Raw genomic sequence first — 14,593 nt, 5'->3', positions numbered from 1 at the left:
ACTCAGTCCCACCAAGGACACTCTGGGTCACTAGACCTCTCTGACTAGTGCATGGGGCCAAAGCCTCCCCAGCCCTTCCATGCCAGCCAGCCTCTTCAAGAAGAACTGGGTTCCTTGGCTCCAATCACAAGCCGGCCCATCAGAGGCCTCTCCCCTGCTCCCATCCTGACTGCAAAGAAGCAGCAGGCCTCCTAGAGCTGAAAAGAGGAGCAGTTTTCTTACAGGAGGACCCAGGGCCTGGCATGCCCTTTCTCCACATGCAACTCCAGAGGAACTGAAGCCATAACACCTGGTCATTGTTCCATCCAAGGATCTGTCCTGGGGCCCCTGCCTCCTCTGCATCAGCTCTGAACAGCTCTGGAAACTCAAGCCGCAGCCCACCGGACCCAGGCCCAGTGGGCACAAGGACATACCAGGGCCCCCTCAAGGGCAAACACAGCTGCAGCTCCTGTCTTCTCCAGCGGCTCCATGCGGCGGCGCCAGCGGCGGCGACGAAAGGCATCTGTCTTGCGGTACTCCAGGTGAAACTTCCAGCCAAACAGCGAGGCATACTCCCAGCCCTCACCCTCTGCCTCCGCCTGCCTATGCTGTGAGGGGAGAACAGGGCAGACTCAGAGGCCACTGGCAGGTTTGCAGGGAGTCCTGGGCTCAGCTCCAACTGTGCCCTTCCTGCCCATCACAATTCCCCACCCACCCCACAGCAGCACCCTCCAGAAGGGAAAACCTGGGAGGGCTGCCTGGAAGCGGGGGAGGGGAGTGTGTGCTCTGAGCAGCTTCTGCACTGATGAGAGCTCTGAGTCAGGACATCAGGAGGAAAGATCCTCCCTAGGCTTTGGGGAGAACCGAGGGCCAGAAAGGGAAGGTGGACTGAAGTGGTGATGCCTGAGCTTCAGGTTTGTTTGTTTGTTTGTTTGTTTGTTTGGACTTCAGGTGGATTTCATGAATTCAAGGTTTTCTTGTCATTTCCTTTTTCTTCTTCACACCCCAGCTTATAAAAATGGAAGTGGGTCTGCAATTCAGAGACAAACTGAAGATCTCACTTCCCAGCCCCAGCTTTTTTCCCCTGAGGTGGGGCCTAGGTGAGCCAAGGAGGCACCGCCAGCTCTTCCTCCGAGGGGACCCGTTACCCAGCCCAGAGGGAGCCCTGGAAACCCCCCTTCTCTCTCCAGCTCCCAAGAAAGAGTAACCTGGGACCGTCCTCAGGCACTGCCTCAGGTCTGGGCCACCAGCTCAGTGGCCAGTGCCAGTCCTAGAGGCCAGCTCCATCTGTGTCCAGGAGGGATGCTGGTGGTGAGGGAGGAGCACTGCCTGGCAAGGCTCTGCCTCTGTCCCCTGGGGTCCCCTTCACAGACAGTGAAGTCTGTCTCTTGCATGGCACCAGGAACAACTTGTTGCCCCGGAGCCTTGCCTTTCCCCAGACCCAGCAGCATATATCTCTAGATTCTCTATGCCCAAAGAGAGAGGAAAGGACACAGGTCCTGCCAAAGGCTGCTCCTGAACTGGGGGAGGCCTGGTTCTTGGGCCAAAATTCAATGTGTGCTTGGGAAGGTCACGGCTCTGGAGGGCCCAGGGGTAGGCGGTCTCTGAGGCTGTGCGGTCATGGGCATCTGTGGGACTGTGGGAGCCAGTGCAGCAGTGTGTGTGCTCACACGTGCTCACTCCGTGCCTTCCTGTGTCCCATGGGCACCTGTGCACAGCTGTGGGCGTGTCCGCATGTGCTATGTGTGTGTCCTCTGGGGGATGCCAGTGAACCTGCCCCAGGCCCCTCTGTCAGCCAAAGCACTCGTGAAGTACACCATCCCCGGCTGCCAGTGGTGCCTTTCTCCCAGGAAGTGCCCATGCTGAAGGGGGCAGGCTCCACGGGGTGGATACATGCCCCAGGGTACAAGTCTCAGCCCACCCCAGCAGTCCCCGGCCAGCAACTGATGGCTACAAGGTGTAAACTCCAGCCCCCTTGACTCCATGTGAGACTGACTCCACAGTGCTCCAGGGTGAGCCTTCCCCAAGCCACGGCTCAGGCCGAAGCTGACTTTGCTCGAGACCACATCCTTGCTCCTGGCACTCCTGAGGGCACCACATTGGTAAACCACAGGTAGCAAATAGCCTGTCTCAGACTCAGCCTCTGGGACACCCAGCCATAGACATATTCCAGGTATGTCTTTGCACCTTCCAGGTCTGTGTGTGAACTCCCAGGGCGACCCTCTTGCATAGGTGTGGGCATCTAGAAGTGTTCTGTCTGTGAACATCTGTGTATGTGCTGGGTGTGATCTGTGTGAGTGCTGGGTATAGTCTGTGTGTGCTGGGTGTGAGCTGTGAGCATCTCAAGTGAGCTTGTGTACCTATATATGTTCTGTGTCCACGCACACAGGTATGTACCTGTTCCCAGCTGGCCTTCCCGCACCAGGACCTCACCTCACCCACCACCCACTGGGCTCACCCTTTTCAGCGCCTCCATCTGGCTGAGGTCCCTCCTGCGTAGGCGGACCCAGCGCCGCCGACGATGTGTGTAGTACATCTTCTCAGCTGGGACCCAGTGCCTCGGCTTCCGATCCGGGGGGATGGTGATACTGTACTCCCAGCCTGGGGGAGGGGCACTCATCACTCAGTGCCCAGCCGCTCCCCATCTCTGCAGTGGATATCTCCCCATTTGGGGCATGTACACAGACTCACAAGCAGCCAATGACTGCTAGTTTGTAACTGAAGTGAGGGCTAACCCAGGAAGTCCCCCCGATGAGGCAGCCTGGAGAAGGCCAGTGCCCCAGGCCCAGGGGCCCTGCACTCAGCCGTCCTCACCAGCATACCTTGCGAGCTGACCAGGGTGGGGACAACCAGGCTCCATGTGCCACCCACCTTGCTCGTCCACGGCCCGATTGAGGTCCGTGGACCACTCTTCATCTTCCCACTTCCAGCCCAGTGGGCACTCGATGTCATCCTTGGGAAGCACCTTCTCCCCATTCTGGGCAACACAGGACAGGCAAGCGTGCGAGGGAACACACATGATCAGGGAGGCTGAAAAGATGCAACTTGACAACATATGCTATCGAAGTTTCAGGTGTGACTCAAGATCAATGTCCTACCCGAGCTGGACCTCACACTGTCCCACTGGTAACCAGAGCATAGAGGCTGGTGGACATGGGAGCAAGGGAGAAAATGTCCCACCCTTCTTTGAGTGACAGGTCTCTCCTGGGCCCAAATTTACAGGACTCCAAGAAAGCAGAGCCCACCTGGCACTGGAGCAACTCCTTACCACATCCGTGTAGTTGTCACTCATGTAGATCCACTGGCCCCCCGGCAGCCGGGTCTGATTCTCAAACACCTCCTCCACGAAGCTCAGGTGGCCCGCGTCGGTGTCATGGAGCAGGCTATGGGTGGGGGACAGTCAGCGCCTCTGCTGCTCAGAACCCCCCATCCGGCCAGCCACCCTGCAGCAGCCTCGCCCCAACCCATAGTGAGACAGATGGAGGGGAGAGATGAGGGGTCAGAACCACGGGGAGACAGAGAAACGAGACCGGGGGGGACCTGGAGACACTCGCAGACGGAAGAGTACTTCATCAAAGAGAAAGAAAGAAAAGGGAGACCAGCTGAAGACACCTAAGCCTGGCATAGTTGAAGCTCAACAGATAATGGTAGGAATGGAAAACATTATAATGCTGTCTACTAACATTTGTGTACTTGACTATAACATAAATTATACTGCAATTTTTTAATGTTTTACTTTATTATTTTGTATTTTTTGCTATACTTCAATGTTTTTTAAAGTTTCAAAAACACAATTGTTGAATGTCAACCACGCTGAAAAGGATGGGAGAAAGAGACAGAGATCGGAGAGCTGCAGGATGCTGTCCAGAGAGACGCAGAGAAGGCAAGGCCTCAGGCACGAGGCCTCACGTGGGGAGGAAGCAGTGGGCCTTCAGCGCCATCTCGGAGACGTCTGCACCCAACAGAAGCAACGTCTATTGGAGGCCAACTTTGGTTTCATATTAAAGAACCTTCTGATTGTCATGGCCCTTCCAGAAAGGAATGCTGCCTAGTGAGCCGGGCTCTGGGAGAGCGCAGGTGGGAGTCTCTAAGACGAGGGTGCAGGTGGTAGGAATAGGCAAAGGGATGAATAGGCCTGAGGCCTTTCAGAGAAAGGGCTGGGGCAGAGGGGTCCCTGAGCCCTCCCTGCCCATGACTCACGTCTTCTCTGGACACACGAACCAATCTCCGGCCCAGGCCCAGCCAGCCGAGGGGCGGAAGCTGTCCTTGGGGAGCTTGATCTTGCCCGTGACATCAGAAAACTTGGGGTAGGTAAGTCCCGTTGTGCCCCAGTTCCCAACCAGGGCCAGCTTGGTCTGGTTCTCATACTGGAGAACAAGCAGGAGAAAAGTGAGTGGGGCCCAGAGGCGGCCTGGCAGGTGAGGGAGCACAGGGTGGGTTGGCAGGCACTCACGGTTTCGGCAAAGACGGAGAGCTTGCCCTCGGCAAACTGGTTGAACTCCTTCTCATCCACGGAGAGTCCGAACCAGAGCTTCACGCGGATCTGCACTGGCATCCGGGCTCTGGGCACACTCTCCATTGGATACTAGGTGCCAGAGAAGGACAGAAACCCACAGTCCCCTTCAGCACGTGGGCACACCAGCCTGAAACCCCATCTGGCGTGTGTCCTGTTGAAGGACTCACCAGAATTTCACAGAAGAGGTGTGTGTGATTAAGACACCTTCTTTCTACCTGCCAAGGTCCTTCCCATCAAAGGAGAAGAGTATACATCCCCACCTGCATGCTCTCTGGAGAGGCCAGACCCCCTGTTCTCTCCTCCCACCCCCACACACCTTCGTTTCTGTTCTCTTCCAGAAAGCACTGTCCAGAGGGCCGCTCGGCCGCACTGCTAACGCTTTACATCTACAGGGTCCGCTATGGCAGCCACCAGCCCCATGGAGCAACTGACCACTTACAGTGTAGCTAGTGTGACTGAGGAACTGATTTTTTTGTTTTACTTAATTCTTATTCATTTAAATTTGAATAGACATATGTGGCTACCCTACTGGAAAATGCAGTTCTAGAACATGTCTCTAAAGGAGGTGCGAGGGTCCAGGTCTGGGAGGCGAGGAGGTCAGAGCCTTCCCCTTCGTTTTCAGTGTGTTTGGTTTCTGCTTGGATGTTAGTGTATCATCTGATCCCTGTACCCTTTCCAGTGTTTATCAGCACGTCAACCACTATGCACTGGTCTTCAGATGCTTTCTAGCCTGAAGCTTTCAGAGGCTCTACCAAAAAGGAATAACCACAACAACCCAACGCAGAAAATGTACTCTCCCCAACTACCTCGCCATCGGACCCAATCAAGGCACAGATGTGGCCTAGAGCAGAAGTTCCCCACTCTTTGGAAGAGGACAGTGTCTCTCTTACAGGAAGCAACACATTAAGGACCTAGGCTTCATGTGCGTGTGCTTGGAAGAGCACCGCCTAAGAGACCGGGAGCAGAATGCGGCAAGAAAGTAGCTTCGATGGGTTGAGAAGAGGGAAGAGGGGCCGAGGTACAGGTTTCCACTGCGAGAGGGGGGCCTGGAACCTAAAGACAGAGCCCCGGCCCGGTAAGAGGGTCAGGAAGGGGTGTCGTGCCAAGACAATGACAATTTCTCCCTTTACCCAGCCTCTCTGCTCCTGGTCCATCCTCGGTGAAGCCTGGAGGAGCCCCTGACCCCAAGTGTCACCCCACCCCCGGAAACCTCCCCTTGACTGCTCTCTTCATCCGCCCTCCTCCCTGGGGTGGTGAGCAGCCTTTTCCCCTCCAAACCACCAGCCCCAGGGAGATGGCAGGAATGCCTGTCCCCCCTCCCCCTCTGCCCCCAGTCTCTCCCCTGTCCTCCCCCAGACGGGGCCAGCCTGCCGGACCCAAAATAGCAACAGCAAATAAAGAAATGTCTAGTTTGGGGCTCCTCTCCCTCTCTGCTGGTGCTCATTTTTTCCAACTTTGGTTTAAGTTAAGAAACACCAATGTTTTCTTGGTCTCTGCTTGCTGCCAACATTTTTGTACAGCTTGCTCAGGAGCTACTGGCGGGGCTCATAAACTCAGTGGGGAAGACTTCGAGAAACAATTCTATATCTTTTTTTTTTTTTGCTTGGAATCGGGGAGATTTTTCGGCTTGCATTCCCCCAAAGCTGCAAAGGGCCGAGAGGTCAGAGCCTGAAGCTCATCCCTTCAGAGCACATCCACCCGGCACCCCCCCCCACTGCCCCACCTCCACTCCAGCCAGCAAGCCCTCCCTGGAGAACCCCGGTCAGATGTGGCAGCTCCTTGACTTCCTGCCCCTTCTGTTCTGCCAGGTAAGGAACTGCCTTAGGACAGAGAAAAGCAGGCTGCTGAAGGCCAAGACTGCAAGGGGAGCGTGCCCTCGGTGGCAGGTGAGCACGCAGAAGGGGTGGCCCAACGCATGACACACTCCACCCTCTTTTTACGCAAAACCGGCCTCTGGGCTGCAGTATCAGTGCCCCGCCTGCAGGTGTCTGCTCGTCCCTGCCCTCGGGTCGGCTGCCGGGCATCGTGCTGGTGGAGCTTCCTCTCCCCAGGGAGCAGGGAGAAGGGGAGAAGAGAAACTAACACTCAACGATCACCCAGTACCAACAAGGCCCATCACGTGTGTTACTTAATTCAGTTCTCAAAACCTAAGGAGTAGGCTGCTGACCTTCACTTTACAGGTGACAAGGGAGCCGGCAGTTCAGAGAACTTAGATAATCTGCCTAGGGCCACGCAGGATTCCAGCCAGTCCTGCAACCTGTCCAGTCACACTGTGCCATGACACCTGTCCTGTCTACCCACCCCGGGCAGTGACAAGAATGACCAGCCAATATATGAATGGGGTGACCAACAGCCACTCAGAAGTCTGAGGCTAAGATCAGTCAATAGTGACCTCCTGGAAGAGGCGAGGTGAGAGCTGGTCCTGGTGTAGATGGGAGGGGAGACACTGGGAAGGGAAGGAGACAGCCAGGCAGTCCATCACACCATCCGACCATCTGGAGTCAGCGGTAACTGGTAAGGGCTCAGCCTGCTTCCCTAGGCCCCTCCTTCTCTATCGGGACAGCCTCGATGACAGCTGTCCCAGCAGAGACCCTCCCTTGGTACAGGGAAGCATTTCCCCAAATTGTGTCCTGACCTCCGGGCAACGGTACCCTGACCAAAGTAGCCTCAGCTCTATGTCCGCACATTAACCTAGAGAGAGAACAGAGGATTCATTCCCAGATATCCGCTCACTTCCTTGTCACCCTACCCCAAGGCTACTCAGTCCCCTGAGAGAAGATGGAGCAAGGACAGGCATCAGAGAAGGAGACACAGAAGGACAGGTGGGGGGTGGTGTGAGACTGGGGGACAGGATGCTTGCTCCCAGCTCCCAGACACCAGCCTTCCCATGGGGAGGGGGGGACTTGAACTTGAGTGAGGCTCCAGCTGCAGTGGAAGGCTCTCGGGCAGAGTGTGCTGGCAGGTCTGTGCCAGGGCTCTTAGAGGCTGAGGGTGGTGCTGAGGGCTGAGGACCCCTACCTGGGGTGAGCCTGGGGGTGGCGAGCACAGCCTCAGGGGTCAGCTGCTGCAGCTGCCTCCGCTAACTTTCCAGACCAGGTCTAAGGGTCTAGGGAACTTCATGAGAAAGAGAAGGGAAGTAGTTTTACCTGAAGCCCTCTGCCCTTTCCAAGAGCAGAGTCCAAGGACTCTGAGGCAGACAGAGGACTGGAGGGGCAATGGAAGGGGCAGGGGATAGGCCCTGGGCTAAGAAAATATGATCGTGACTTGAGGAAAAAGAACCCACTTTCAGAAAGATCGTCTGCAGCTTCCCGCAATTCTTGCCACAGTAGCTGGCGCCCCGCCGGGAGAAGAGGACCTCGTGGGCAGGCACCCGCTGGTAGGCTACCCGCTTGTCTCCCTGCAGCATCCAGATCACGATGTCGGGCAGACTGTTCTGTGGCTGGAGAGAAGGTGGCAGTCAGGGCAGGGAAAGTGACATGCCTGGCCCACACCGCACAGCCCACCACAAGCTGACCGCCCTGGCTCGGGGGCCACACGGGCCTTTCCTCCTGGCTTCCATCCCTCAGCTACCCACCCCAGCCACCCCCTTGACCTCCCGGGTTCAGCTGGCCATCTCTTTCTTCGGCAGCCATGAGCTCCTAGGACAGGGCTCGAGGCTGCCCGGGCTCACACGAGGAGGCTGCCAAAAATCACTGAGCTGAGTTCCCATTTTCTGGGAAGAGACACTCCTGCTTGGAGCCCAGGCGAAGTTCTTCGATTCCTCCCCACACCCCACCCCCACAGGCTGGGTACATCGATGCCCCGGGCACAGACATGGGAGGATGTCATGGGACCTGGAAGATGACATCAGACTTAAGATGACCTCCCTGCTCCCTCACCCTGAAGAGCAGCAGCAAATCACAGGAGTGCCCTTCACAGAGGACACTCACTCCTGCTCCCTCTGACAGCAGGGACCCTGAGATCTGACTCTTTCTGGGCCTGGGGACAGAGGGCTCTGAAGATGGTGACTAGCTCAGAACAAAACTGCAAGGCCCCTGAGTCCCTCAGAGCCTCTGGCTGTGCATGAGAACTGCTCCCAGCTCATGCTCGGGGGAGATGACCAGCTGGGCACGGTCCCTCTCCTTCCGAGGCTGGTGAGCAAAGTGCCCCAGGAGGAGCAGGGGCTGGGTCCCTGGCCAGGGCTCAGGCTCCGGCGGCACTTGCTCAGCACTTCACAGGCTTTGCTCCTCAGACTCCCCGCAGCAGCCCAGGGAGTGGAGAAGGGCAGCCCATTTGACAGGTGAAGAAATTCAGGCTCCAGGAGGCGAGGAACTGAGTTTTTCTGACTCCAAATACAGGTTCCTAACCACTACACCAGAGGTTCTCAAAGTATGGTCCCCACAGCATAAATGCAAATTCTCAGGCCCCACCCCAGACAAGCAAGTTGCAGATGGGAGGGGCTGTAACCTGTTTAAGGAGCCCCTCAGGGGATTCTGATGCACACTCGAATCTGAGCAAGACTCTCTTGGGTCCCCAGTCGATAGTGCCTGTTGGCCCGAACCTCTCCAAGCCCTATTGCAGTCTGTGCTGAGAGCTCTGGGGTCCGTCTGGACTATGGTTTCGGGAGGCATGTTTTGACCGTTCCCAGAAGTACTTCATGGCCATTATGAGGGGCTCACCTGTGTGTGTCCCCATGTAGCTGGCCCCATGCCTGACACTCTGCTCAGGAACTGGCTCTCCAGGCCCAATTTTCCAGGCTGCCTTCCCCTCCTGAGCACCCTTCACCTCCTGATCCCCTCTCTCCTCTTCAACAACTCACTCCCCCAGAAGCCCCTTCAGGCTCTGCCCTGCTCTGCACACTCCTTCTAGGGAGATCCTTCCTACCATGTCACCACCCCTACCTCCCCTGGGGTCCCATATGGCTCTGAGCAGCAACTGGTCCACCAGTGACATGTGAGCAGGTCTTTGTCCTCTCTCTGGATGAACCTGTGGCCTGTCTGGTCACCCGAGGAACTGGACGGGTACATCTGACCTGAAGGGGGGCCGTGCAGGTGGAGAAAGGGTGCCCCGAAAGAAAAGCTGGAGCCCCTTCTCTCTGACTAGGTATGAGGATGCCCAGAGTCATGGCAAATGCAGCCTCCTCAGAGGCATCCAAGGAGGGCAGGAAGCACAGGCACCCCCGAGGCAGAGGACAGATGCTGGGTGGCAGGGAGAAGGAGCTGTTCCCGGGACAGCAGGCCCCAGCACTGGACCGAGAGCCAGGGGCCCTGGGTTCTGGTCCCAGCTCTCTCTGACATACTTTGGCAGCATTTCTTATGCACAGTCCGGGACATTTATTGAGCACCTACTAAACACCAGGCCCTGTGCTGAGCCACACAACATCCAGTTTCCCATTGTATCCTGTCTCCTCCTTCTACACATGGGGACAAGGAGGCTCAGAGAGGTTTAGGTGCTGGCCCAAGGTCACCCAGCAATGGAGCCAGGGTTGAACCATGGTCCAGACAATCCCCATGTCCCTCCCCGCTCTGATGTTCCAGGCAGGAAGGAAGGTGCTTCGTAGAGTTAGCTACCTCATCTGCCAGGGCACGCAGACGCAAGAGCCAGTCCTCGGCCTGTTCCAAGGTGGCAGGGAGCTCACAGTGGCCCAGCTTCAGGGCCAAGGCCGCTTCGGTGATCTGACTCAGGTGACGGGTACGCAGCTTGTACAGGTACTGGTCCAGATAGGTGGCAGAGGGCGTCTCCTGGACGTTGCGCAGGGGCTGGCTGTGAGAGACAGGTGGGGTGTGCCTGATGAGCAGGAAGCAGCGCATACCAAGTCCAGGCACACACATGCACACATGGACACGCACCCCCACAACAGGCTTCACGCCCTCCGTCGTGGCCTGCGGGACACTCTGCGTGTCCTGGGCACCTTCTCCAGCCTGACGCACGTGCACCATCATCTGCATGTGACCTGCTCCGTCCTCGCCTCCCCCCGGAGGCCTTCCCCAACCACACTGGCTCACGTGCCCATGCTCTGAAGTCCCCAGCACGTCCTCCCTGCCCCTGCGTCCTCCTAGAGCAGAGTCCCGAGCGTTAAGTTGCCCTTCGCTGAAACGAATCCATTCTGTTGTACGCACACTTTCTTCAAGAAGGAAATTTATGGACCCCTGACAAGCCACTGCAGACGCTGTGGGGAGGCCGGCAGCCAGCAATACAGATGTGTCGACTCGGGGCGGCCCCACAACACCCCTCCCAGAACCCCTGTTTGAGAAGCCTCTAGAGAAGCGGTGTATGGTGGTGGGTGGACATACAGTCTCAGGAACACAGGCCTAGACCTCCAGTCGGGGGCTGGGTTTAAACTCCATCCTGTTCAGAGGCAATGAACTCTGACCCCCACCCCCCCCACAGGGCTCCAGAACAGTCCTTCATATATCTCCTCCTCACCATACCAACCCTCCAAGGTCAGTCAGTACAGGCACAGGGGTCCCGTAGGATGGGGTGGGGTGGGGCTGGCCTGTTCCTCACTTTCAGCAGAACCCCCCTAGGTTATCCCTGCTTAAAGGTATGGGGGGCTGCCCCACCTCCGCTGAGCCTTTGACTCCCAAACAGGACATCAGTCAAACCCGCTCCACCAGTTCTGCTCCCACCACTTGTAGCCCCCCCACCGCACGCTCCCCTCCCTGCAGCGTCTGACTCCGGCTCCCGGCTGATTTATTTTTCTGCCAATTTCCCCGAGCTATGCAGAACCAATTACCGCCGGAGCGCAGCGGCACCGCCGCCGCCAGATACACCACTCTGGCAGGCCCTCGGCGCACTACATTTTTCCTGTTATTTTTTTTAATTGAATTTTTAGGGTGGGGGGAGCAGTACGCAAACTCCATCTCAGGAAACCTAAGCCCCGGGACCTGTCTCAGGTCACGTACTGCACACCCTGTAGTAATATAATATTTACTGCCCCGAGGGTGCCGCGGATGGGGCTGCCCCAGGCCAGGAGAGGGCCGGCCTCCATCCCCGGCCCCCTCGAACGTGGCGGAGGGGCATGCGTGGTGGGTGAAGGGGGGCCTGGGCCAGAGTCCTGGCTGCGGCCTGCCTGGGAAGCGGGCCTGAGTGGGCCTGAGGGTGGGGGCGGGCGGGTCTGGAACGGGAGGTGGAGAGCCGAGCCAACCAGAGTGATTTATGCTCCCAGCCCGGTCGGGGAGGTGGGAGGGACTGCCATACGGGCCACCAAAGGGAGATTTTCATGGAGGCCACCGGCCCAGCCAAGACTCCCCAAGAAATAGCCGGGACGGTGACTGCCACTAAGAAGACATCTCGGACCTTTCCTGCCCCAGAAAAGCCCAGGTCAGGGGGCATGAAAAGAAAGGGAGACCCTGGGGAAGAGACTGGGCGACCCTGTACCCCAAACCCCAACCGGGGCCATTACCCTGTGAACCCCAGTGAAATAGGGGGGCAGGCCCAGTGCACGCTGACCACAGAACTGGGGTGCTCACAAAGTTGCTGCCTGACCCTGCGTGAGTGGGGGCCTTCGTCGGGGACAAGCACCGGGAGGGGAGCAGTGTCCGGCCTGAAAGAGGAACTGGCTGCAGCGCAGGATCATTCACTTCACTCCTCTCAAGCAACAGCCCTGCTGGTCCTGGCAGGGGGCTGAGCCCAGCCCTGCCTTCACGGAGCCGCCACGGAACAGCCTCGGCGTCAGGGCTGCTTCCTGGAGGCAGTGGCCGCCCGCTGCACCTGTCAGGGCCAGCAGGAGCGAGGCAGGCCAGAGCGGGCAGGGTGTTCTAGCGGATGGGGCAGAGTATGCACAGGATGAAACCTCAGGGGCAGGAGGAGACACATGGGGAGTGGCTCTGAAGGGGCTCGGGGTAGGACTGCCAGCATCCGTGGGGCAGGGGGTGAGGCCAGAGGGACAGTCCCCCAGGACCAGAGCTGGGACTTTCCTGACTGGAACACACTGCAGGGCTGAGGTGGAGGTGACACAGGTGACACAGGTTTCAGACCACAGAGAGTGAAATGAACGTGCTGACGGGACGTCCAGGTGTGTGGTGGGCAGTCGGGGCTCGAGACGAGAGAGCCGGGCCAGAAGAACAGAGTGGGCGCCCCTGGCCAGGGGAGAGGGCAGATGAGGCAGGAAAAGGGTCTGATGGGATGAAGGGCACTGACAATGGAGGCGTGGGCAGGGCCGGCTGAGGAAGGGGCCAGCAGCCACTGGGCGGCCCGGGCAAGCTGGCTGGGGAACTCGGCTGGTCAGCTGTGACGAGGCTCGGCGCGGAGCCAGAGGTGGGGGAGGCCCTCTTGCTGCGGCCCCAGGGCTGTTTGGTGGCCTTGGGCGGTGCCTGAGGGAATCGGTCCTGATGACCTTCCCCTAGAGGGTCACTTGTGAGTCCTTAGGGCATGAGAACCTCCTCCAAAGCTCCTGACCTGGGACCAGTGTCCCCCAGGGGCTCCCAGGCCCCTTCCGTCCTGAGGAGAGGGAGTCGAGGGGGCCAAGCTGTAGCAGAAGCAGTTTTAGCCAAATCCTCCGAGGACCCCGAGAGGGCAGTGAGGGCAACCCAGGACTGGGGCCCACTCATCTCAGATGTCCAGGTGCTGCAGACCTGCCAAGGCCTATGCAGCATGCGAACCACACGCAGAGCCCTGGTCCACCCTCCGCACCCCGGCTGTCAGGCCAGGCGAGCAGGGCACAGCAAGTCACTCTGAGGCGCTCCCCAAGGTGAGCGTGTCCCTGTGTGCCCCTCCAGCCTCACTCTGTCCTCTGACCCCCAGACCACAGACAGACACCCCACAGGCACCTCCCACTCCACGTGGCCAGTCCTGGGTGCCTCACCATCCCCCAGAGCTGCCCTTCTCTTGCTGACCTCTGGGAACAGCCCTGCCCTCCACCCGGCTGCCCTGGCCAGCGCCAGGGGATCATTCTGGACCTTCCTTGGGTCCCCACATCCAACCCGCCAACTAGTCCTGAACAGCAGAGAGCAGGACAACACCAGGGGCTCGGCCGCTCACTAACTGTGAATCTAGGGGAGTCAATGAACTTCTTTGAGTCTCAGTTTCCTCCTCTATAAAATATGGATCGCTCTGCTTTCTATCTCATAAGATGTTTATGATTGGTTCATATGTGTAGAATTCTTAGAGCAGCACCTGGCACAGAACATGCTCATTCTGAGGCTGCTGTCATCTTGACGACCCCTAAATAGTCCACGCTACCCCCACCCTCCCAGCGTCCCTCCTTAGCTGATGCCTCGTCCAGCTCCCCGCCACTACCCCCACCAGCCTCTACGCTGAACTGCAGCCAGAGTGAGCATCTGAAGTGCGGTGACCACTGTGCCCACAGACGGTCCCTGGGGTGAGCTCACCTTAGCAGACCCCAGGGCCTGTCCCATCTGGACCTGAGCCTCCCCGGTGACTCCCGCCTCCTGGAGGCAGCAGGCACTTCAGGCTTCTCCGCCTTTGCCTGGGCCGTCCCCTCTCCAAAGGCCGACTCCCAGTCGTCCCACTTTGGAGTTCACACTGGGCATCCTCTCCCCCAGGAAGCACCCGAGCAGGACTGGCTCACGTGCACCCGCTGTGCTCCCACAGTGCACGCCTCCGACTCCCGACACACTGGGCTCCCTTTGCCCACTTTGGCATGAGTCACATGGGGACAGAAGCCACCCCCTCGGCCATCTGTGCTGTGTACCTGCACGGAGCCGGCCAGGCTTCAGGAAGGTTTGGGGACAAACGACCTGCCTGCAGTCCCACCACTGGTTGTGGGAGCAGGGGGTGATTCTTTGGGGAAACATCCGTTCTGGGAAGAGTGTACCTCCCACCTGAGGTACAGGGACTGGGAGGGTGCTGCACCTGGGGGGTGGGGCAGTGGCCCGCGTCTTGGCATGAAGGCACTTCTCACACCTTCAGGAGGGGAGGGTCTAATAGAATTCAGAGGGGGGCATAGGATACATTTGCATATGTTCACACTGAACTCCACAGAAGGTAGAAAGGCAACTTTTTACTGTTGAGTCCATTTAACAGCTGAGAAAACTGAGGTCCAGAGAAGTGAAGCTCCCCAAAGCTGAAGAGCCGGTTAAAGGGGCGGGAATGCAAGTCTCCCGACATTGCTCCTTCCTAATAGCAACCATGGCTGCTGTGTATTGAGCATTTTCT

The 14,593-nt window shown here is 58.2% G+C and overlaps 1 protein-coding gene across 21 annotated transcripts in view; it reads right to left on the bottom strand.

The window, feature by feature from the left end:
• The window catches only part of DYSF (dysferlin), a 203,049-nt gene that overhangs the window by 96,964 nt on the left and 91,492 nt on the right, over positions 1–14,593 (bottom strand). For all 21 annotated transcript variants that reach the window (XM_053663323.1, XM_053663332.1, XM_053663328.1 and 18 more), the window contains 8 exons: positions 10,045–10,237; positions 7,779–7,934; positions 4,433–4,564; positions 4,180–4,346; positions 3,248–3,362; positions 2,851–2,956; positions 2,438–2,580; positions 414–587 (listed from right to left, as the gene is read on the bottom strand). In XM_053663323.1, the coding sequence (XP_053519298.1) occupies positions 414–587; positions 2,438–2,580; positions 2,851–2,956; positions 3,248–3,362; positions 4,180–4,346; positions 4,433–4,564; positions 7,779–7,934; positions 10,045–10,237 (1,186 nt within the window). The remainder of the gene's footprint in view (positions 1–413; positions 588–2,437; positions 2,581–2,850; positions 2,957–3,247; positions 3,363–4,179; positions 4,347–4,432; positions 4,565–7,778; positions 7,935–10,044; positions 10,238–14,593) is intronic.

This window comes from Artibeus jamaicensis, unplaced genomic scaffold (genome assembly GCF_021234435.1).
Source record: "Artibeus jamaicensis isolate MK-2021 breed Jamaican fruit bat unplaced genomic scaffold, CSHL_Jam_final contig_3174, whole genome shotgun sequence".
Taxonomy (NCBI): domain Eukaryota; kingdom Metazoa; phylum Chordata; class Mammalia; order Chiroptera; family Phyllostomidae; genus Artibeus; species Artibeus jamaicensis.
The sequence above is the reverse complement of the archived record's forward strand: the minus strand, read 5'-3'. Positions and strand labels throughout refer to the sequence as shown.